Source organism: Rousettus aegyptiacus, unplaced genomic scaffold (genome assembly GCF_014176215.1).
Source record: "Rousettus aegyptiacus isolate mRouAeg1 unplaced genomic scaffold, mRouAeg1.p scaffold_m13_p_11, whole genome shotgun sequence".
In the NCBI taxonomy this organism is placed as follows: Eukaryota; Metazoa; Chordata; class Mammalia; order Chiroptera; family Pteropodidae; genus Rousettus; species Rousettus aegyptiacus.
The window spans coordinates 94,019,268-94,043,815 of NW_023416286.1; the positions used below are offsets into that span (position 1 = coordinate 94,019,268).

Sequence of the window (24,548 nt, forward strand, 5' to 3'; positions counted from 1 at the left end):
TGACGTGGGGACGTGACGTGGGGACGTAACATGGGGACGTGGGTTCCGTCAATTTTATTCGTATCTTTCTTTTCGGGAGGTCATGTTTTTGATTGCCATTATAAATGGGGTCTCCTGTTCTAATTTATCTTTGCTTATTATTTTTACACACAAATGCTATTAAGTTTTCTTTAATTATGATATACCGCAGTAATTTATCGGATTCTCTATTACCTCCCAATTGCATTTATAGGAATATAGGTATTCCATCTGTTTGCTCCTCCTTTAAAACTTTGTATCTCTATTTCAATTTTACTCTTGTCTACTGCATTGGCTAGCGTCCCCATGAAGGTGGCTGGGGACATGGGACAGGAGACCACCCTTGTCAGGTTCCTGAGTTGGTCAGGACACCTGCACCTTTTCTCAGACGCCGACGGCTCACTTTCCAGCTGAGCAGGCAGAGCGCAGGGGCGATCTCGTCCACGACGAACCTGCTCCGCGCCAAACTGTTCCGGTTTTAGGGTTTGGCACATCGTCGAGCCCCGTGAGGAGGTGAGTCTTTGTCGCTGTTTCTGTTTTTGATTTTTATTTGTTTATTTGGCATATGTCCGACGTGGATTTAGATACCTGTGTGAAGACCCTCCTTTTTAAACTGTCGGATTCCTTCTATCACTCTGCGGACGAGTTCTGTCCCTTCTGTTAAATTGGCCCGGAGAATATCTGTGGTCGGTGAAATACGTAACTTCCCCCAAATCATTTCTCTATTATGTGGCACAGCTGGGATTTAAATCCCAATACTTATTACTACGCACGCCATTTCTATACCAACAATCGTACCCATTTTAGAGAATAAAGGAGAGAGATGATAGGAGAGCCATAGTGAGGTCAAGCTACGGGGGTCTGGGAACAAGGAAGAGCGCAGACAGGTGGTCCCGTGAGCCGCGTGTGTGTGTGTGTGTGTGTGAGGGAGGGAGGGAGACAAAGAGGGAATGATAGAGAGAGGGAGAGGGAGAGGGAGAGAGAGGGTTGCAATGGACTGCGTCACATCACATGGGGTGTGGCGGGGTCAGAAAGGACCAGAGTCGGTACCGGCATCTTATAAACCATTGTAATGCTTCAAGATTAATCTCTTTTACATAAAATACTGCCCAAATATAAATACCAATATAAATACCAATATAAATACCAATTTGGAAGCTCCAAGCATAGCATAACAATTGTTTAGAACTGATATAGTTACTGAGACTGTATCATATAATGACAATAAGAACAATATGGTATCTAGGGATCTGGGCTTCATTTAAAATTTAGAAACCATAGTTGGGTGGGTGGGGATTTTGACATTTTGATTTGTGTAAGCAGAGGCCTCTAATGTAAGGAAGTGGCTTATTTTAGGAAAGGAACTGATTTGCAGTTCTTTAATGATTAGTGACCTTGAGCATCTTGTCATGTGTCCACTGACCATCTTTGGAGAATGGCCTCGTCAGGTCCTCTGCCCGTTTTTTAACTGGATCGTTTCGTTTTTTGGCGTTGAGCTGTGTGAGCTCTTTATAAATTTTGGATAGCAATGCCTTATCGGATGTGTCGTTGGCAAATATCTTCTCCTGTGCAGTCGGCAGTCTTTTCGTTTCGTTGACGATTTCCTTTGCTGTGCAAAAATTTTTTAGTTTGGTGTAGTAACATTGGTCTATTTTTTTCTTTTGTTTCCCCTGCCTGAGGAGATGTATCAGAAAAAAATATATCACTAAGAGCAATGTTTACCGCCTGTGTTCTCCTAGGAGTTTTATTGTTTACGGTCTTACAGTTAAGTCTTTAATTCACTTCGGGTGGAGGAGGGGGGTCCGGTCTCATTGCTTTTACCTGTGTCTGTCCAGTTTCCCAACGTCATTTGTTGACGAGACTGTCTTTACCCCATTGTATGTGCTCGCGTGAAAGGCTGAATTTCTGAGGTTCAAGTCATTCTAACATTATATAGTTGGTTCTAAGAACTTTTGACTTGTGACAGAGCCACGGTTGGCGTTACTACCATTAGGTCGTGGCTGATTGACTCATGCAAAGGGATTTGATCAAATACTGCACGGGACGCTCTTAGTAGCTCTCCCAGCCACCCCGAGTACTTTTGCGTCACTCGGTCATCTGGTGTCACACACATTTAGAGACCCTAAGCTCAGGGGCGGTGTCTCGTGGCTGTGAGGGCTGCGCCCTTAGACGATACGTCAGCCGCGGCACGTGGTGCAGATGCTGTTAAAGCTGTGGGCGCGATTGCAGCTGTTTAATTCCTTCTTCGTCAGTGAGAGTCCCTGTCTGGATAATTAAATGTGAAAAATGTCGTCACGAGGTGTGGGGCACTCCCAGGTCACAGGAGAACACCCAGGGCTAGGTGTGGGATGAAGGCAGGTGACACGGAGGGGCAGCCGGCCTCCCAGGTGGGGTCAGCGGGGCAGACGCGTCCGGGGTTTGTGTCGCCCCCTGCAGGGCACAGATCCCCTGCAGAGGAGTGTGTCCTGGCTCAGGGATGTGCTTGACGCCTGCCCACACGGACCGCCACGAGGGGAGGGGGATGGGCCGCGTTTGTCAGCAGCCTCGGCAGGACGCGTCGCGATGCACTTGGCAGATTGCCTCGCTCACTAAGCCGGAAAGCCCTCCAACTCTACGACAGCCCCACCAAGGCCAGAGCACCTGAGGGGCACCCGTCATTGTCAGGAGCCACTGCTCGGAACGGGCTACCGCCTCACTGTCCTTCCGCGTCCCCGGCAGTGAGTGTGACAGCATGGCAGACTTGGTTCGCAGTCCGCAGCCCTGTGAGGACCTGCGCCCCGCAAGCAGGATGCCTGCCATGTGCTCAGCGCCCCACACGGGACACAGGTGTTCAGGACCAAGTGTCGGGTCAGTTTTGCAGATGGACAGGTACAAACCTCCCTGGAGAGTAAATCTCACACGTGACTTCCATGTGTGAGACCCACGGGACAGTGGCGGGGCTCCCGAGTCCCACTGCAGCCCGCCAGGTACTTCTCAGGACCACGTCATGTAGGAGTGACTCGGGCGGATGTAAAACTGAGTATGTGGAGTATTTATTTCTCCCGGAATCCCGAACCTCTGTAATTGTCAACCAAATGAAGCACAAAACGTATTTCCTATTAGAAGGACAGAAACATTGTAATTGCAGAAAGAGGGAATGGTGATGAATGGAATCATGTGCGCTTTAAGTGAAAAAGGATGTTGGAGTGGGCGAGAACTAACCTTTATCCGCGTCGCCTCACTGCGTTCTGGGAAAACTCGCTCAGCTCTCTGAATTTCTGCTTCATCTTCTGTAAAATGGGAAAGGCGAGGCCAACCCAGAGGGTTACAGGCTGATCTGGGTGCATGAGTCACGTGGGAGGGTCCCCTGAGCTTGCCCTGCACTCGGCAGGGCCTCAGCCCACGTGGCTGATACCTCCGTGGCTCCGTGGACGCCCGGCCTCCAGGTGGGTGACAAGCCTCTGCGGGGCTGTTTTTATTGGTTGTTTTCGTTTTGTGATAACTGGACTCTCAGGAAAATCAGCCAGTTACTGCGTTTAGCTGCCAGGCACTCAGCCGGATGGGCCACCGAGGGCTGGTGACGCCCTCTGCGTGGACCGGGGTGGCCGGAGGGCGGAGGCTGGGCCGGGGGAGGCCGTGAGTGTGGTGTTTCTGTGCTTCTTCACGGGCGACGTTGGCAAGGCTCCCCCTACCGTGCCCAGTTTCCACCACGCCGCTTTTCAGCGTCATCCCGAAATGTTTTTATCATGGAGATAAAGGTCTGATTCCGGTTCGGAGGGGACCGAAAGCTCTCATCGACTTTAAGGCAAACCACCGAGAAAGCTGTTGGCACTGGGGCCGCCGATCCCGGCATCCGGGCCCCTCCCGCCGCTGTCAGCATGTCGTGACGGCGGCAGGTCCCGGAGAATCGTGGGCCTGCCTCGACCCTCGGTGACGGCTCGCCACGGACATGCCCGCCCCCGCCGGGCTCAGGAGCTCCCAGCAAAGCGCCAATAATCACACCGAAGATGGAAATCTAAAATTAAATATTTAATTAGAACTCTGCTTTGCTTTAAAGATAGGTGGCATTGCACAGGCTATGTTACACTCTCTTCATAATTTTTTTTGACAAAAAAGATACTGTTCGTTTTAACAGGCCACTTTAATATTAATACATGTGTGATAGGATTGGAACCGAAAATCAGCTAGAGATGGTACAATGTACATTGCTGGGAAAATTACAGTTTTGTGTTGTAAAAACATTTAATTTTTTAACAATTTACCTACATTAATCAAAAAATTACAGCATATTTAATAATTTTACAAATTTTTCATAAAAAATATATCTCTGTACAAAAAGGTCTTTTGCACCTACTCGTGTCAGCAGCATGGGCGACGGGGTGACGATGGGTTTCCTGACCGTAATGCCAGCCTTCTTCGTCCTCTTTTTTATAGTAGCTTTTTTGTCGTTGTTTACAAAATATTTTACAGAAGAAAAAAATTATTGCAGCTAGCCTGGAGAAAGGCAAGACGTGTGAAGAAGCAGCGGTTTGGGACAGCTCTGAAGCACGTGACCTGCGTCCCCTCGCGTCCACGCCCAGCGGCCCGCGGGGGGCCCCTGGGGCGTCCTTGTTCGAATGACAGCCGAAGGGCGGTTCGATTGTGCACGCGAGGGAAGTGACCCCGGAGCTGACGGGTGGCTTCCCGTGCGCGCGTCCTGTGCCCTCAGGGTCCAGAGCGTGGGCGGCCAGCGAGCGGGTCGGGAATGTGGGTGGAGAGACACCGGTTCGGACTCGGAAGTCAGCGTTTGCACCTCGTTTGAGTGACTCGAACTCAGATATATGTACAGTGCATTTAAGCGGACGGTCTATGTACACCTAGTGCACACGGCGACCCTGTTCCCTCTGCACGGCGCCCGCCAGCTCACGCGTGCCCCGCGTCTCCGCCCCGCGTGCGTCGGGCGCCTGGCTCCGGCTGGCCTCACCCCGCGGGAGGCTCCAGGCGGCAGAGCGAACCGCCAGCCACGTTGTGAGGTCGGCCTCTGAGCGACGTGCAGAGAATTCAGCATAAGACGACGGAATTCAAAAGGCAGAGAAGGATCTGGAAGAGGTCAGCTGTGCCTTCCCAGCGGCGTACCCCCTCCTCACGAGGACCAGGACAGGGGACGCCGAGACGTTCGAATCGGCACGCCCGGTTTCGGAAGCACGCTGTCATCCCGACGGCTTCTTGCTCGTTTTTCATTCTGAGGTCCTGCGTTTACACGTGCGGCGGACAAACACGGCAGTGTGAAAAGCCGGGTGTGAGCTCTGGGTGTGAACGCGCTCACCACAGCGAAGGGGGCGACTCCCTGGACGCGTCCGCTCGTGCCAGTCTGGGCTGTGAGCAAGGGAAGATTTTCGCCATGTTGGAAGAGGTACGGAAAACCCAAATAATAGAATAACCGTCTTTTCAGAATCTTTCCATCGAGCAGTTATAAATAGAAACAAACATGATCTTCACTTTGGGTTTGCGACGTAAACATCCTAACTGCCACGTCTTCTATGTCAGGTTTTGACTTTATCCGCATTGGGCATCATGGCTACTTTGTACCGTAATTTATAATTTACCAATGTTAAGTTCTAAATGTGAAACAAAATCACTGAAAATTCTTTTCGTCGGGAATTATAAAGCATGAAACAAAAGGCAAACGAATATATAAACACATCGTTGGGAAAGAGGAGTGTGTGTGGTTTTTCCTTGCAAAGAACCACGTGGTATTTTGGATCCTGAACAGTTTGCACTGAGTTCAAGGTATTCCCACGGTCTGACGCCTTCGACGCGACGCGGAGTCACAGCACATCGAGAGGAAACACGCAACGCCAAGGGGAGGCTGTACGGCGAGCCGGAGCCCACGCGCTCACGCGCCGTCTACAATAAATTACTATTCACATTTTTACATGGCGGACAGAGACGGCCGCGCGCCTGCTGGGTCGAGCACGGGGACAGCGACAGTGACGCGGTGGAGACGGGCGGAAGGGAGAGACGTGGGAACGCGAAGGCCTCTTTTTTGTCTCGTCGGACGTCTGCGACGAATTCGACACGAACACGTAGCTAAAGGAAGCGATAATGAAATAAATCTCTTCGATGCCGTTATCTCCTTTAAAAACCTGCTCCACGTCTGGGTTGTTTTTTTTTTTTCCTTTTTCTAACACATTGGCTGAACTGGTGGCGGGGTGTCCAGCTGGCGGGGACGAGCGGGTGCTTATGTACAGTGGACAGTGTGTGTAAACCCTGTGTGAATATTTGTTATCAGAATCTTACTCGGCCGTTCGTCACACACTAGTGCAAAAAATTGTGCATCAAAAATTCTGCAGTAGTATAGCTGACTGGAAAGTTCGCAAATGGCCCTAGGAAAGGACAGCGAGGTGAGCCGTGGGTCCTCAGCGCCCGTCGGGTCTCCGCAAGGACAGAGGGCCGCAGGGCCGCGTCTGCGGCGCGCTCGCCGGCAGGTGTCTTCTGGATGCTTGTCTTCCGGAGGATTTGTACTCGGGGGTGGAAACAAGCCGAAACCGCCGGCCGGCGTGCGGCGGGGCGCCCGCGAGCCCTGGAGGGTGCATCGAACGGCTTCCTGCCACGCGGGGCGCGGCCGCCGGGCATGGGGGTGGGGGCGGGCGGGCCTGGCGCGGGGGCTCCCGGGATGGCGCTGCGGCCCCGCGGGCGCGGCCAGGCGTCCGGGGTCCGGGCCGGGCCGAGCGGCCGTCCCCTGCAGTTCCTGCTGCTGTGCGGCCGCGGGCGTGACTGTCGCTGCAGCAGGGCCGGGCCGAGGCGCCGGCGGCCCGTGGGAGGCAAGGCTGCGGGCGGGCGGGCTACACCACCGTGCAGACCGTGTTGAGGGCCGTGTCGAAGCGCACGGCCTTGGCCTCCGTGGGCTTCAGGTTCGTGTCGTACATGGGGTTCTCGAACGACGCCTGCCCGTTGCTGCTCTCGTGCCCGGCGTAGCCGTTGTACTGCACCTTCGGCCTCGTCCTGCAAGGGAAGCGGGCGACAGCGTTAGGGCCTGACTTCCCGACAGAGGGGCCGGCGGCAGGGACCGCGTGCGGGACACGGCTGCTCAGCCGGCCAGGGCGACGCCCGGCCGCCTCGCGCCCGCGTGTGTCCGGCGGTTCGTTCTTTTAGCGGCCGGTTGACATCCTCCGCAGACCTTTGAAAAAGGAGGCCATTTTGCAAACCAAAGAACGTCTGATCCCGGCTGAGGACGCTGGCCGGCTGGGGCAGACCCCGTCGCTGGAGCTGGACGCTGTTTGGTTCACACGTCACCTGTCACTGACGAGCTACGTGGCCTCAGTAAGGCCCTGCACCTTTCAGTATTCCGTGACACAGGACCAAGGCTCCCGCCTTGGGACCTGCTGGGACATAAATATGAACTTGGGGTCACTGCCCGTACTCATGGCCACTAAATGTGGCTGTTTTTATAATGAAAGTTTGTCTCCAATGAGTCAGTTATAAAAAAGAACTAAACTCATTGCGAAACTATTGTTTATATTTTCTAGTTTAAAGAAAGCCCTACATAGTATCTGCGATTAGAGAATTAAAGAGTTTTAGATGGAAAAGACCTAAAGCTATCTAGTCTGACCGCCACCCTGCTCCCCCCGCCCCCCAAGTTCTTTTTTTCTTCCAGAAGAGATGACGTTGTGCCGGCGGCAGGAGCACTGCCTGGATGTGAACGGCCACAGTGCATAGACGTCGCCTGTAAGGAAACTTATTTTAGTGATTATGAGTGGGTTTCCCTGTTCCCACAGACTCGTTGGGGAAAAGCACTGGAAGCGTGTGGTCCCAGAGAACCGGGCTCTGTCAGCGAGACGGCCATCTGTCACGGCCCTGCGAGCTGGGAAAGGTCGCAAACGCCCCAACGGCAGAAGTTCGTGCACAAACTTAGCCAAATGCTAGTGCAGCTTAGGGCTGGCTAAAATTTTCATCTCGTCTCCCAAGTCACAAGTCACCAGTGTCGCCTCACTGCTAGGGGAATACCGCAGAGCTGGGCCAGACTCTGGGGCTGAGGGCAGGAGGTCGTGGGGCGGCAGAGCCAGGAGCCTGGGACTCCCGCTTCCGGTGATGGCGAGAGGGCCATGGAGGGCAGTGGAGATGGGTTTTATGGGAAGGAGCGCAGAGCCGGCCGCTGAGGGCACGGGGCGTGGGGGGAGCTGGCGGCTTGTCGTGTCCCTTGGGCAGGTGGCGAGGGCTCAGGAGGCACCCGGGGGCCGGGCAGGGGTCGCGTTCTGCTGCAGAGGCCCTGCGCCCCTCCTGTGGCACGGACTCAGCGAGGCACTAGACCCCGCGGTGGCTTCGGGGTGGCCCTCCCCGGAGCTGGGGCGTCAGAGCCCCCCCTCACTCTCTGACGTGGGCGCCCGCCCCCCCTGACGTTCAGCGGTGCAGGCGGGGGGTGGGGTCGGGGGTGGGGGGTCCACAGCTTCACGCAGGGCGTAGATGCTGCCCTTCGCCGAGCTCAGCGCCTGAGGTCTGCTCCCGCGCACCCTCTCTCGAGGCGTCTGAGACCAGCCATTTATAGGGGCGCTTCTAAGGTTAAAGGCAACTGTGCCGTGTGTTGAATAGTCCTCCGAGGCTGTGTTGCCTTAAAGTAAGGCACTGCAAGTGACGCCTCCAGGAAGGGGCCAAACACATCCAACGTATGCGAAGAACTCGTGTGACTTGACAGTAAAAATCGTTAACAAACGGGCAGAGGACCTGGACACCTGTCCCACGATGACACGAGGCCAACAGACGTATGAAGGATGCTCAGCTGCACTAGCTGTTAGGAAAATGCACGTCAAAACCGCCTTGAGACCCAGTAAGCCCTCTTCTGGGTATTCGCCGGCAAAACCTGAAAACATGTACTCACAGGTACGTGCATCCCGGCATTCACAGCGACACTGTTCCCAGTGGCCAGGACAGGGGACCAACCCAAGTGCCCCCTCAGAAGACGACTGGATGGAGACACGCACCTGCACCAGCGGGCCGGCGCTCGGCCACACGCGCAGGGGGCCGTGCGCGCTGCAGCGGGAGGGCCAGGCGCGTGCACGTGCGCGCGCGCACCCAGCCCCGACGCCCCGCCCCGTGATGCGCCACACGCACCTGTGCTTGTAGAGGTGGAACACGAACCCCGACAGGATCAGTGCGAAGAACGGGACCAGGATGGCGGCCGCGACGGAGCCGCTGCTCGTGCCGTGCGGCTGCTGAGCGGGGTCGCGGCCGGGGCGCGAGGGCTCTGCAAGAGAGGGAGGAGGGGCGGTCGCCGCGGCTGCGCGTCACGTGCCTCGCGGGGGAGCCCGGGCTCCGCAGGGCGCAGGAGCTGCAGAGCCGCGCAGTGGGGGCGCGGCCTTTCCAGGGCTCCTGTGCACCCTGACGATGCGCACGCACGAGCGCGACACCCCTCGGGGACGCTCGGCAGCGCTCCGCGAGGCCGGCCCCGCAGCCTGCTTGGCCCGTCACGGTGCCCCGCGCCCCGGCGCAGGCCCCGGCACCGCACGAGTCGCCGCCAGCACTAAGGGAACCCGGGCTGTGTGAGCGCCGGGGCATTCTCCACGCGAGGACGTGAGCGCAGCCTGCTTTCCCTTAGGTAGCTTCCAAAAGTCATCGTGGAGTTTAGAACTACCTGAAAGAGGCCTGTGGCTCGATGTCATACATCGGTTTCTATGACAATGTGGAAGAACGGTAAACCGTGACTCCTGTCCCCTAGAAGGGGAGGCGGACATAGGACCCCAAACGCCACGACAGAGGCATGATCGCTCAAGTGTCCGCATCCCCTGAGAGGCGAGCCAGGCCTGGCTGTGGGAGACATGCAAAGGTCGGAAATCCCCCCAGAAAACATCTGTTAAGTGGTTCCTGCCAACTAAGGAAGTTTGTTCTGAAGAGTGTACGCATAAAACACGATTTAGAAATGCACCTGGCTTAACGGCGAGCACTCACTCAACGCCCGTGTGTGATGACCAAATAGCTTTTTAAATAGAAATCCTTGACTTTTTACGTGAAAACTTAAAAATTATATTGTCTGCCATGTGCTTCCACAGACGCAGGGCCATGCTGCCCCCGGAGGTCTGGTACGAGCTGCTCTTATCACCGGCCTTCGGCCTGGCTCCCTGTCACTGACCCGCAGCTTGCTCAGACCCTTCCGTGCGAGCTTGTGTGCGGCAGAGTTCACTGTCCGTTTTCAGATGCATTCGCCGCCTGCAGGCAAGTGCGCGGCGCCAGAAACTCATCCTCCGTGAATCTCAGCATCCAGGTGATGGGCACGCGGGCGGAGTCACGCCAGCTGGGGGCCCCCGCCCCGACGTGCAGCATCCTGAGACGGTTCAGATCGAGTCCGTGGCTGTCAGGGGACGAGAGCCTCAGGGACAACGCCGGACGCCCGGTGGTGGTGGCCGCAGCAGCTGGCACGGAGCGGAGGCAGTAACACCCAGCCTGGGGGTTGGTACTGCCAGCAGGGAGACCCCGGGCCCAAAGGGGGGGCCACCTGACGTGTCTGGACATCTCAGCCGCTTGGAACAAGGCCTGAGCCCAGCAGCGCTTCACCGCGGGCCGCGTGCAGCAGGGGCAGGTTCCGGATGCTGGTCGCCGGCCCCCTGGTCCCCGTGCCCGCAGCAGCAGCCGGGACGTACAGGTGCTCAGCCTGCACTTGTGAAGCGCAACCTTGCACGGGCTTCATGGCGTGCCGGCACGTGCTGGCTTCCGTGAAGCTGCCACACGTCACCCTTGGCTTCCGAACCTCTGAGTCCCTCGGCCTCGTTCTAGTAAGCCTGTGGTCTGCTTAAATTAACTGATGCTGTTTTCTGCAAACAAGACCATGCAGCTCTGGCCATCACAGATACCTGACCCTCAGTCTATACTGGAAAACCTGCATGCCATGAGGGGCTCCCCAAGGCGGCTTGAAAGGACCTGGTGACTTATGTGACCAACCTTTCCCTCAAGTCAGTAGGCTGCTTGGAGCTCCTAATTTCCGTTCTTTACTCTTGTTTCAATTTAAAGGGTAATATGTGCACATGATGTTAATTAAAAGGGCATAAAATATGTGAAAATAGCAATAGGAAAGGGCGACGGAAGAGGAGGGCCGTCTCTGGCCTCGGCGCCGACGGCCTGGCTTTGGCCCCTGGGACTGTGCTGCTCACACGTGCCCCTGCTTCCGCCCCGCCGCCCCGCCGAGACAGGAACGCCAGCTGCATTCCGGGTGTGGCATCCGTACCTAACCCGTACCTTTAAGCCCCGTCGCTCGGCGCCGAGGACGGAGACTTCACTTTCTGGGTGCGCAGTGCATTAAGGGCACGCTGAGGTTTATTTTTATCCGTAAAAGCCGGTTTTAGCCATAAGTCTTACACGAATGCTTGTTTTGCATCATTACTTAAACATAGACTTCTGTAATTAGTTGAATGGGGAACTTGCTTGTGATTCACATTATTTCGGGAGGCAAACAGGTTTTCCTGACACGAGCGCATCGCCACCTGAGAGTTAAGACTACTTGCTAAAGCAAGCTGGCATTTTCTTAGATCAAAAAGAAGTGGGGTGCTCGAAGAACACCCCAAACAGCGAAGTAACAGCTTCAAGTGAGCCCAGAGAGCCCCGCACAGCCCCCTGACCGAGGGGGCGGTGACAGACCACGATGGCCCGGGAGAGAGAAGGCGTCCCCATCCTCAGCGCTGACCTAACGCGCCTGCTGACACCGCGCCCCAGCTCGCAACGCCGGGTCGTGGGGTCACGCTCGCCCACGTGGACGCGCCGAGCTGAGCGCGGAGGAGTTAGAGTGCTTCATGTTTAATCACCCGTTTTGAGCCAGGGCTTTTTAAGGATGATACACTGGTTGTAGGTGCTTCCTTTGGCATCCTTCATCTTGACAAGTCTTACAAAGTGAAGTCGTCAACGACAACGATCACGAAACATCGCGCCCGTGTCCTTTTGAAAGGCAGCTCTGATACCCACACCCATGCGGCTTATCCTCGATAAAGTTAACACGTTAACAGTGCTCCACAACAACGCATGAGCAGCCCAGCCCGCTGGGAAGTGGCGGTGTGCCAGCCTCATCACGAGACGCATCTTCTCCGCTGCTGGCCGTGACTGACGGAGACCGGTTTGGGACGAACTGTGGCGGGCATGAACCCAGGCCCCCCCCTCCACCCCGCCCCTCACAACGATGCAGACCGCTGGCTCCTCCAGTGAGACGGCCCACGAGGGGACCGGCGCCCACGGGCGCTCATTCGCCCAGACTGCGCGGCAGGCACGGGCCGAGCTGAGACCCTGGCCACGTGACAGTCTCAGGTGTTTTCCCTCGCTGATTACTACAGGAGACAGAGCAGTGCAGAGAGCCCACAAAGGTGGCGCCTGACCGCCTGTCTGTCTGTCCGTCCGTCTGTCTCTAGTGAATTTTTCCTCAGCTATACGTCAGAAACCTCTTTCCACCTCAATATGTAATTCTCATTCCTTTAATAAATATAAAAACTAAATTGTTTTCTATTTAACACATAGCATGAAAGTGTTCATTTAAGCAATTTCTTTAGGATGAATGTGTTGGATGAATGTAGAGATTATTCCTAATTTCATCTATTAAAAATAGTCCTCTTTTAGACATTCGCGAGTAGGCAAGGAACAATTTTCACATTTGTCTGATTAAAACTTCCAGAGATAAAACTATTAAGAGAGCATTGTGAAATTATATACGTGTCCACCCAGACAGCAGCCACAGTGCCTGTTTCTACCACGCAGCCCAGACCACTTTTAAAAACCCTCTGACATTTAAAAGCTTTAACATTTTTAAAATGTTAAAGGTTTTTAAGAAATTACTTGGGGTGGACGGTAGAAATAGGCCTTTGACTTTGGGTGATGAACGCACACTATGCGATATACAGATTGTGTATTATGGACCTGCACACTTAAAACCTATATAATCGTATTAACTGATGTCACCTCAGTAAGTTAAATAAAAATCTTTGACATTTTGGTAACTCACAGTGATCTGTCTGTGTGTCCACAGCACGTATTTTTGAAATTGAAGCTCTTCTCATCGCTCGCTGGCCCCTTCTGATTACTTACTTAGCATTTTCTTAGGGTAAGAGTTTGCCTAATTCCTTGAGTTGCGCCTTACATTGTTCCCGCACTTTTACCATGTCTCTGGACAGTAAGGACAGAAATTCCACGGGGGCCTCTTTCCGGCACTTTTCCGGCTTCGTGCCGCCTGCTTTGCCACTGAACAGAGCTCTTCCGCTTTGCATTTTCCATCGGCTGTAGCACGTCTGTCTCTCCAGTCTCCTGGGTCCGTCCTGCCTGGGCGCGGTGACTCGCGGCCCAGCGGACAGCGCCGTGAACGCGGGGCGCGCGCCGCTTACCTTGCCTCTCCAGCTTGAACCTCCCGAAGTCTCGGCCGTGCACGTCGCCGTGGAACGTGAGCCCTCCCGGCCCGAGTCCCGAGGAGACCTGCGCAGGGGAGGGGAACAGCGCGTGACACGGGGGCGGGGCGTCCTGCCATGCTCCTGCTGAGAGTTTACAAACCAAAGATGTCACCTTCGCCGTTCCCTTCAGTGGCACGTGCGCAGGTGAAAACTGAAAGAGACGGGAGCGAAGCCCCATAGATGTGCACCCTCCCGCTCTGATCTCGAAACGGCAGTGAATCGATGACAGGCACAGCTCACCGCCCTCTGCGAAGGGGGCCGAGCACGCAAGTTCACACATGACCCACGGCACGTAACACTCACTTTGTGCCACCGCTACTGGCCAGTGAGTGTCACCCGAGGCGCTCGGCACTGAGTCAGGTAATGGCTTTGGGTGCAAATGGTCACCTTGCAAGGCAGGGTTTTAAAGCTAGTGCCTTAAATCTCCTGTTTTTCTAGGAATGTTTTTTTCCCAGAATGATCAGCATGGCGTTGGCAAGGACGTCAGAGCGTGTTTCTAAGCCCTCGCCGTGTCCCCTGCAATGACAGCCGCATGGGACGGGGTTTCACTGCCATACAATGGGGAGGGGCCGTGCTGTGGGGGAGGGGCTGTGCTGCCGTGGGTGGGGCCATGGTGCTGGGGGCGGGGCCGCGCTGCCGGGGCGGGGCCGTGCTGTAATGGGCGGGGCCACGCTGCCGTGGGTGGGGCCATGGTGCTGGGGGCAGGGGCCGCGCTGCCGGGGCGGGGCCGTGCTGTAATGGGTGGGGCCACGCTGCCGTGGGTGGGGCCATGGTGCTGGGGGCGGGGCCGCACTGCCGTGGGCGGGGCCATGGTGCTGGGGGCCCGCAGCCTTCCAGCTCTGACAAACACCGCCCTTTAGCGACGCCCCGCCTCCCTCAGCACAGACGGGCCGCCCACGAGCCCCAGCGCGTAACTGGCCTCACATGCAGTACTCACGTAGCCGTCGAGCCCCCAGTTGTCGTTTTCAAACTTGCTGACGAAAACGTCCACGGAGCCTCTGATCTGAAAAGCCTTCAGGAGCAGGTGGGCCTCCTCCCTCCTGTACACGCCTGCGGAGAGGGCGGTACCTGTCACCGCGCGCGGCCGCGGCAGAGCCCGCCGGGCAGTGCAGGGGCGATGCCCTCGCGAGGGGAGGGGTTTTAACTTGGTTCTAACTTTGGCCTGTTTTTCCTTAAAATCACTTCTTATTAAAGTCCTTTGTGTGTTAAATGGGTGTCATCATCCACCTCACGTCTTTTTCCTAAAAAAAAAGAATGAGTAACGTGCACGCAGCTGTATCGGCCTTTGACTTACAGTTATGCACTTCTGAGGACAAGACGATGTAGGAAAACGAACCCTGAGCGTGAGCGCAGGGACAGCCGCTTCTGAAGGTCACGTCCACCTGTAGGCTGCCGCGGCAAGCACGGCAGACCCACGCACGCCGGGCCTCGGGGCCCCCGCGCCGGGCTCCGCGTGCGCCGCTGCGGTGCGCTCCAGGCCCCCGTCCGGCGGCCACAGCTGGCGCGCGTGGCGGCCCGTCTGCGGCCACCGGCGGTTTCCTGCCCGCAGCAGGAGATGCACGTGACCGGGTCCTGGGACCCGAGACCTCCTTGCCGAGGCTGCTTCCACGGCAGGGACGACGCTGGTCTCAGGGCACGCAGCAGTGGACCTCCGGCTCAAGTTAGAGATGCGAGCCTGACACGGTGGCCGCACAGAGCTCGTGGGGTGGGCGCGCAGCCAGCGCTCAGCGACCCGCAGGGAGCGGGGTGGCCTGGGGACGTCGGTCTGGGACGGAGTCTATTTCCACCGCCCGCGCTCTGCGTTCTCAGCATCTGATTTAACCTCTAAGGCTCTGAACCCCAGTTCTACAAGCCGCAGGTGGAGGGGACAGTGTATATTTACCACCTTGCCTTTTCACGCCGACAAACAGCAGCGCCCCACAGAACAGTGGTGCCCGCGCTGGTGCCCCCACACACTAAGTCCCCCGCTCTCCGCTCTCGCCCCAGACCGGAGCTGCAGGCGGGGTCCTTGGCACCGCACGCCTCTCGGGATCCACGCCCGAGACCCTCCCACCAGGCCGACTTGGGGAGACCGGATGCGTCCGAATTACATCGAGCATCTTCTTTGGGAGAAAAAAGTCCAAACTCCATGAAGAGAAATATCGTCCAATGCAGTTGAGTGAGACCAAGGGATCTCGTTTCTCCTGAGATGTGCCTGGAGCCGAGCGCCTGGTCTGGCCGCTCACATGCTTGCGGGGGCGGGGCGGTGGGTGGCCGCGAGCCCCCTGCCTTCGCAGACCCCCGGCGCTGCTTTCCCTAACCCGGGCGTGGGCCCTGGGTTTAGACGTTTTCCCACCGGAGGGGGCTCAGGGCGAGGTCTGAGGGGTGGGGGAGCACGTGACACACTCTCCTGCTTTTTAAAGGGTAATCCTATGACCGCGGCTGCCATTTTGGGGTCCATGGTTTTCAGACCCAGGGACTTGTCTATGGCTCAGGCCGAGTCTGAAACTCAGGAGTTAGTCTGTGAGAAACGACGCATAGTTGTAGGAGTGAGAGGAATTTAAATAAAGGAGACACTAGGTTTAGTTGGGAAGGCAAGTCTGTGGGTTATGGGGTGTGTCGGGGGCGGGGCGCTTCAGATTCCCAGAGGAGAAGTTCTGTTTGCCGGGTCCAGATCTTGCCACTGCCAACTCACCTCAGGAAGGACCCTGAATGTCTCTCTCTCTCTTTTTTAGTCAGAATAAATAACATGTTTAACAAGAATACTTACATCACAGGGTTGATGTAAGAATGAAAAAGACAATGTTTCAAGTACTTAAATAGTGTTTGGCCTATAAATCAGAGCTGTGTTATTTAGTAACCATGGGATGACCAAAAAAAAAAAAAAATCGGAAACAAATGAATTAAAAAAAGAGACATCTAAGGTTAGGTTTAGGGTTAAAAATATATATTAGAGAATACGCTTTGGAGATGTGTGTACCTGGACATAAATCTCACATCCTTGACTTAATTTGTTATGTGCATTAGCTTGAGCAAATTAACTCGCTTTTTCGTGCTGGTTTTGTTTTGTGACCTTCGGAATGAGCACGTGCCGCGTGGCACAGTTGTCGGCACGAGCCGACACGCACCCACGCGGAGCCCACGCGCCCGGGACACGCTCTCCGCGATGGGCGCGGGGCGGCCTCGCTTGCAGGGCTCGGGACCTACCTGTCAACTTCAGCTCCACGCGAGGGCCCTCCGTGAAGGTCGCGTTCACCTTGCTGCTCGTCGCGTTGAACCAGTCGACGGTTAGGGTTGCGGGCTGTCTCTTCCCTAAATACTCGTAATATCCCTTCCACACCGAGTTGATGAAGAACACATCTGAAGGAACTGCGGGGAGGAACACAGAGGCGCGTGGGCGCGCGCGGGGCCGCAGGCCGGCACGTGTGAAAACGCGGCGGGCGGGCGCGGGGCGGCGTCTCGCGCTGCCCGTGACAGGCCAGGGCGCCCGCCAGCCCCGCCCTCGGCGGCAGGTGCCAAACCAGCAGGGCCTGAGCCTGGAGCGCGCGGCCCTGGCACCGCGGACACCGCGGAGCATCGCCGTGCTCCAGGCGGACCCCGCCCCACCGAGCCGGGCACTGCCGCGGGCGCTTCGGGGAGGCGCGGCTGCCCGCAGCGGTCAGCACCCCCGGCCCCGGAGGCCCCGCGTCTCGCGGCCCCGCCTGGGCTTGGCCCGCCCGGCCCACACGCACCAGCGGGCTTCGTTTGCCAAGGTCTTGATTTGACAGCTGCGCCCGTCTCGCCCTCGCTCTGCTTGGATCTCCTTGTGCAGCGTGTTGCAGCGACGCTGCGGAGGTCAGAGCCCGGAGGGCGTCATGCGCCACGTGCACGCGCGCGGGAGGTGGGGGCGTCGGGGGCGGGCAGCCCCGAAAGCACTGAGGCCGCCCGGGATGGCGTGGCCGACCCCGCCTCTCTGGTTTTTACTGGTTACGGGAAAACTACACTTATTTTCTCATATTTCCGCAACTACATCGTAGGATATTTTGCCGTGTTCGTCACACGGACATGTCCGCAGGGCAGCGGATGCGCCGCGTGGACGGCCCTGCCGGTCTCCGTGGCCCTTGCCTTGAGAGGGGCCCGGCGGGCTCGGGGACCAGCCCCCGAGGGCAGACGCGCCGGGGCGCTGTTGGACTCGGAGGCAGAAGTGAAGCCGCCCTCCTCCCTCGACGGACTTTCCCGCAAACCCACTGTTGGCGGCAGGTGACCGTACACAAACATATTGTGGCTATGTTCGTGCTTCTCTTTTCAACTGTCCAGTGGCACCTTTTCCTGTCCATCCGGACAGGCCGCACCTATAACACGCCCCAGCGGCAGAGCGAAGCCGCAGCAGCATGCGGTCGCCTCGCAGGCCGTGAGTGGGACTGACTTCCCAATCATCACAATTAAAAAAAAAACAAAATTCGGACAGAACTGAGACAGCAACGCAGCAGCTGAGCCGCTCGCGTAGTGACAACTGACATCGCCCCCCCCCCCTCGGCAGCAGCCCGGGGGCGGGTTTCCGGCGGCAAGCCCCACGTGACTCGCTTCCCTTCACTGAGATGGCAGACTTTACAGCGCCACCACGGCAGCGCCCGGGGTGGGCTCTCTGGGCTGTCACCCCACCTGCCCACACGCGGGGGGCCTGCCCGGGCCATGGCAAAGCCGGCGTCTGAGAAGCGGCCGCTCTGTCTCCGGAACGTGCTGAGGAGATCGTTTTGGTCCCTGTCCCCTGACTCGCGGCTGGCAGCAGTGTGCGCCCTGGGAGAGGGGCCGCGGCGAGCTTAAACGGGAAGCAACGAGGAAAGCGGAGCCCCCTCCCCCCCCACGGGGCAGTGTCGGGGGTACTGGGGTCCATGTTTGGTTTGTAAGTGACATCTACTTCGAACAGTCCGGGACGGTTTAAAAGAAAAGTCGTTTTTATGTTCACGGCGTACCTTGGAGAAATTCCGTAATCATGCGACGTTTTGCCCCGTCTGAGAATTCGACATGTAACACAGCACGTGACTTACGATGGCATTACAGAGACTCCACATGCGACTCGAGGATGGAGCCGTGGGTCTGACGCCAGCGCTGAAACCCAAGGAGCACCTAGGGAAGCGGCCGCGTCTCTGAATACGCGCTTCCCTCTCCGTTAAAAAGCCTGACTAATTACACTTTGGGGGGACCCCGCCTCGGTGAGGTGTTCCCCATGGGTACGACACAGACGCGACATGCCGGCTGCTCTGGAAACGACGGACACCCTCCTAGGGGAACGGGCCTGCCTCTGATTTGCTGGATCATGCGCCTGGCCACGTACGACAGAGAGCAAGACTTCACACGGCAGGAGGCAGGGGACGCCTGGGTCACCGAGGTGCCCGGGAGGACACGCTGCCGGGCCGCTCACACCGACAGCTGTGCTGTCGCAGAGCCTCACTCTGCCACAGTGTGCGATTGTGTGGCTGGAGGAAAGGCTGGCAACCCTCTTTATAAGGCTCTCCATTATACCACAGTCTGTCACCAACGCTGTGTGTCCGCTCTGCCTGCAAAAGGCCTACGGCACCTCTGAGCGACACCGTGTGTGATTATGCCGAGGTCATCTTTTTAAATACTGTTACTCCGTTTACAAACCACTGATACGAAAGAAACAGAACTCCACACAGGCCTGGTGTTTTCAGTAACTGAAGCATTAACTTGTCATGGACTAAAGGAATCAGGAATTTGCACGTCAAATCTGTTTCGCTGGAGAGCAGAGCGAAGGACAAATCACTGTATCGGGTTTGAATCTATAACTGTGCTGGTATACAAACCTGGAGTTTTAGTAACTGTTTCATTAACTTCTCTCACTCCTTTACCTACAAGTAAAAAGACAAATTATCAACTTCAAAATCATTTGTTTTTGAGTAAGTTTGAAAAAATGTCAGATTGAAGCAGTTTTCCTTTCTCCAGATTTCCTGAATGTGCAAAATATGAGTATCTCGGACACGTCCACTTACACCCGTGGATTCACGGTGGAACAGCCTTGGTGTCTGTGGGAAAGCTGAGTCTCATGGAGAGAATCGGGGTGGCGTGTGTGTCCCTGGGGTGTGCTACAACAGAGAGCCTTGCAAATGAGGGTGGTTTCTGTCCACTTTCGGACTCCCGTTTGGGAGGGGCTGCCCCCAGGTGACAGGCACTGTGCAAAACTACTAAGGTCTCAGAACCTTAATTTCCCGAGTCCCCGCCCACATCAGCAAGCACACAGGTTGTACGTAACACACCGGATCAGCTCCCTGCAGAGGTCTGATTCGGTCTACCAAGTTAGGGTTAACTCGTAATCTCTTAGCTTTTCTAGTTTTGTATTAAACTATCAACTATCTTTTTTAAAAAAAGTCTGTTCGTTTCTTTTCCTGATAGAAAAGGGCCAGGAAAATACAAGCGTCTTAGAAATTCCTCACTCGAGAACGGTGAGCAAGCGCTGCGAAGCAAAGCTGCAGCCACGGACTTCCTTATGCTCCGGAGTCCGGGTCTGTGGCGTCCGGCACTCAACGAGCATGTAATCGGCGAGTGGTGGGGACGCCGGAAGGTCAGCTGTCACCACACCTGACCCAGAGTTATTACTCTCACTTGTGAATACACAGATTTGTGAGTAATTAGTGCATCATTTCCACATCAACTGCTTTTGTAATTTTAAAAAGGAGAACTGACGTCAGGAACACGTAAACTTACACCCCACCACCAAACGGCCTGTGGCCTTAAACATAAGTTTAATTTAATACGCACCAATACTTGGTGATGTTTGCTTATTTTCTTTAAAAAAATAATACAATTTCCAAAAATGTATCGAATATCATTTTTCTTTTAACTAACTCGTAATGCTTTTCTTCGACCAAATAGCTTTTCTTCTTGGCTTAAACTGTGATTAGCAAATTATAAAATCCACACGTCCCCCGGGCCTGTGCCTCCACTGTACCGAACACACCCTGCACATGCTCACACACAGCTCACACACGGCTCACGCACGGCAAGCACGGGGAGAGTTGGGGTGACCGACACCACTCCACGAGGCTGGTTACTGATGGGTCCGACGGGGAAACTCGCCTCACGGGCAGTTCGCGTTCGTCTTTGCTCGGTGGGAGCACATTTTCGCTTCCTCACGGTGACTTACTTTTACAGACAGGGGGTTTTCCTGTCCATTTCATATCTGCTTTACACGTCCTGTGCTCAGATCCACCTGCCAGGAAGAACCCCGGATGGCAGGTGTATACCAAGGTGTAGCCGAAGGCAGGCAGGTCGATGGCTCGCACGTCGGCATGGGCTGGCGTTTCCGGCTGTCTGCAGGCATGGGCTGAAACGGTATTTACGCATTAGGAAACACTGAAACTTTGCTCATTAGAAACTTAACATATGTATCCAAAGAAAGAAAGAAAGCGGAAATGACTACAGCTACTTTACGTTTTAAATTGTGAGTACGGTAGATTTAAATATCACCAACACTGCAGAGTCTCTGCACCTTTCCACAGAATGCAGCCTGGCATCGGGTGGCTCTCTCTCCTCTCTCCCTCCTCCTCTCTCTCTCTCTCTCACTCCCGCTATCCGTGTGTGTGATTAATGTGCACAGAAATTTGGAACCAAAACCACAGCTTTGAAGTGGATCACTTCTGATATACCATTAAGATAAACGTTACATTTCCTAAAAAGACTGGTCCTACAAGCTAAAACACACACAGACCGACACAGATTTAAAAATATGCCTTAGTTTTTGTCTGATGGCAACTAGCAAATTTACTGTTCAGTTAAATGAATAATTAATTTTGGTAACAATTTGATGTGCTTTTAGTAATTGAATTACAGATTCTTATTTTTTTAAATATGTAATTTAAAAATACATAAGATTGCAATGTTTAGATCTCAAATAACTTCTCATTTTTTATAAAGTTCACATATACGTCTCAAATATAGGACCTGGCAGATAATTATAAAATATGTTCACAGTATTAAAATTGTGCATGCAATCATTTTAAGTTTCCTAATATTCTGTACTTCAGCAAACTTTCATCATGATGAAAATCTGATACTAGGAAGCTATGCACATGCATATATTATAAATATATATGCAGATCTGTGTATGTACATAATATCCGCATACATAATTTGAGTAGAGATTTTCAGCTGAGAAGATAGCTTTGACATAAATAGATATCTCATAATACCGATAGACCAAAAAGTTACATTTTATATACTATTAAAATAACTTTTCATCACATTCTGTTTTTACATTCACACGGTGAATGTAAATTGATACAGGATGAAAACTTGACTTTCTAATCATCCAACATTTCTCCTTATTCTCATGATTAAGTCAAAACAAAATGTGATCCTAAGGAACTACGTGACTGGCGAGCCCATGTGGCCTTCGAGGGCCACCTTTTAAACGTTTCTGTCCCTGCGCTGAGGCGTCGGTGACCCAGGCCCCTCTGGGGACGCCACGCACAGAGCAGAGGGCGGCAGGGCTGCTGAATGCTTCTCGGGAGGGGCGGTGACCACCACCTGTCCCGCCTGGGAATTCGCAGCTCCCAGCTCGGGGGGTGACGCTGCTGGTTGGGGGAACCAAACCTCTGGGAGCCTGGCTTAGGGGACTCAAACAGTCACCCCAAATAGGGTGGTTCCTCCCGTCGCCCCCGAAAGCCAGCACCTCCCGGGCGCCCGGGGTCCCCGGCTGCTGCCCAGCTGTCACTCACGGACACACTCGGTCCGCGCGCCGCTCCACGTGAGGTTCGCCAGGCAGGTCCGGGTCGTGGGGCCCTGCACGTGGTAGCCTTTCCTGCAGCGGAAGAACACGGTGCTGCCCACCTGCGGGGGTGAGGGGGGTGTCAGGGTGGGAGCCCGCGTGCGACCCCGCCGGGGGACGCCGCCACCCCCTCACGCGGGGCAGCGTTACTCCACGTGGGACCCGTGCGTGGACCCTGCGACCCCACGTGGGGACGCCGCCAGCCCTGTGCACGTTGCTGTCGTGCGCGTCTGGAGCGTGGGCGGGCATCGCGTGACCCCGCCGGCCCCTCCTGCTGGCGCCCAGGTCCAGCCGCGTCACCGATTGGCTCCCGGGGAGGAACGCGCTGCGCCCGGAGCCTTCCCGCCTCGCTCCGTGATCCCCGGGTTCCTGCCCCGCCTTCCCGCCACGCCCACGCGACCGCAGGAGGGCGTGCGATTCCATCCTGCGCCCCGCCCCCCGCGGGTGCCTCCCACGCTGCTCCTGTCCTCCGCTGTCATCCCTAACCGGTGCCCCGCTGACCACAGGCCTCCTGACCCTCCCCAGGGCTTCCTCCACCGCTGCTCTGGGCCCCGCGCTGCCTGCCCCTGAGCCTGGGCGTCCTGGCCCTCTGCCCCCCTTAACGAGACTGGCAGGGCCTGGGGGCAGTGAGCAGCGGTCAGCCCGCCCCTGTGAGACCGTGCATGGTCCTGTGAGGGCAGCACTAGGGACCCCTGGGGTCGTCCACATCAGCAATGGCAGGCTGGGCTCTGGGGGCGGAAGGGGCAGAGAAGCCAGGCCGGGAAGGTGGTCGGGGGGAGCTCTGCACAGCCGTGTGGCCTCACGGGTTCCTAAGGTCTAGGTGACAAGTCGCAGCCTGCCGTGGACTTCTCAGAACGTCAAGTCCTCAGAGGCCACGGCCAGCTCCTGAGCGCTGGCGCCTGCGCCTGTGAATGATCAGTAAGTCTCGCTTGGGACGCAACCGCGTTATCCACGGACGGCGGCACAGGGGCCGGAGGGGTGGGTCCGCCCACAGCTCCCTGAGGCGCACAGCAGGGGGGTTCCAGGACCCAGCACAGCAGGTGCGATGCCCAATGGGCAGAGCCGAGCTGGGATCTGACGGGGAGTCAGCAAGAGCGACGCCCGCCCACAGTGCCCCGGTGTTCCTGCACCCCGTTGTCCCCATGCCAGCAGCGTGTCCCTGAGGCTCAGGGCCAGCTCGGTTTAACCCACTGGGGACCTGTGGGGACGTCCCCCGCCCAGGCCGAGAAGCCAATCGGACGGAATGTTTCAGGTCTCGGGGGAGACGGGGAGAAGTGGCTGGAGACTGGACCTTCATTCTAAGGGACAGGTGTGCATGTGACTCCGGCTCCGGCGAAGGCCGCCAGACAGCCCTGTGCTCCCTGGGTCACCTGAGATGCTTGGAACACTTTACTTCAAGATACATTTCTTCCATTTTTAGCAATTCCTGCAATATTTCCTGAAGCGTTGATGTCCTTTTCACTTAAAAAGTCAAATGACTGTTTGGAAGTGATGCCGAGTGTGCTGGTCGTCATGGAGCTTTATGGGGTCATGTGGAGAAGACACAGCTCGAAGGAGCCAGCCCGAGGGGCTCAAATGTATTTTCTTCTGCTTTTGTCTCTAGGATTTTATTCCCATTACATCAGGGCGCTAAATGGGTCTAATTTTATGTGTAACTATTCTATGACAGGTCACCCCAATTTGAGAATTGTCAGTTCGTCAGACAAAAAATATAAAATTATGCCCGCTTTCCAGTAGAAATTCATATAGCAATTACTAGCATGCGAACGAAGATAGCGAGCTCAGTTCTGACAGTTAAAATGCCGCGCAGAAATCCTCCCCAAATGAATCTCACCTGGGCCAATGCGACATGAAGCACACATGAAAACAGACATCTCACACTCACAGGAGAGCGCGGTGAAGCTCGGACACAGTACCTCGTAGCCTCTCGAGCTGTTCTGTGTCCCGAAGTGCGGGGTGCCGGGGTCCGGGCAGCTGTTGTGAGCGGGGTCTGGCGTCCGCGGTTGAAAAGAGAGAGCAGAGCACCAGGTGCGCTGGTTACGGGAACGCTAACAGTTTCACGAAAATGTCTCACGTGTCTGAGAAAATTGTGTCTTGACCAGCGTTTTTGCATAAAAGTTAAAAGTCAAGCGTCGCTCTCGCCTTCGCAGATATCATTTTGGGGATTAACCCTCATCGCTTTGCTACGTGTCCGTGGCTCCGCGTGTCGCTTTCTGAATCGGAATGAGCGCACGCTCACCCACTCCCGGGTTGGGCTTTTTCTCTAATGACGTATTATGTCGTTTGGCTGATAACACGCTATTTTCAATGAACACCTATTATGACCCTTTGTTTTTTTAAGGTTTCAATTAAATGGCCATCCCCTTTGGCCGTTCAGGACATCACTCAGTTTTCTCGAATTAATTTTCCTCGAAACGGAGGAA

General features: G+C 55.6%; 1 protein-coding gene and 1 long non-coding RNA gene across 3 annotated transcripts in view; one reads left to right on the forward strand and one right to left on the reverse strand.

Annotated features, from left to right (window-relative positions):
- The first annotated feature begins 219 nt into the window (after nt 1-219).
- The window catches only part of LOC118609406, a 34,787-nt gene continuing 10,458 nt past the window's right edge, over nt 220-24,548 (forward strand). The window contains exon 1 of the long non-coding RNA XR_004953428.1: nt 220-531. This is a non-coding gene — a long non-coding RNA (uncharacterized LOC118609406). The remainder of the gene's footprint in view (nt 532-24,548) is intronic.
- CSMD1 (CUB and Sushi multiple domains 1) overlaps nt 6,764-24,548 on the reverse strand; it is a 1,035,440-nt gene continuing 1,017,655 nt past the window's right edge. The window contains exons 62-70 of one of the 2 annotated variants that reach the window (XM_036228983.1): nt 24,042-24,115; nt 22,076-22,187; nt 20,503-20,682; nt 19,166-19,210; nt 16,569-16,730; nt 14,320-14,432; nt 13,320-13,407; nt 9,085-9,217; nt 6,764-6,981 (exon numbers count right to left, since the gene is read on the reverse strand). In XM_036228983.1, coding sequence (XP_036084876.1) covers nt 6,822-6,981; nt 9,085-9,217; nt 13,320-13,407; nt 14,320-14,432; nt 16,569-16,730; nt 19,166-19,210; nt 20,503-20,682; nt 22,076-22,187; nt 24,042-24,115 — 1,067 coding nt within the window. In that variant the 3' untranslated portion in view covers nt 6,764-6,821. Of the gene's footprint in view, nt 6,982-9,084; nt 9,218-13,215; nt 13,408-14,306; nt 14,433-16,568; nt 16,731-19,165; nt 19,211-20,502; nt 20,683-22,075; nt 22,188-24,041; nt 24,116-24,548 lie in introns of those variants that run through there. The other variant, XM_036228984.1, reaches the window with a different exon arrangement.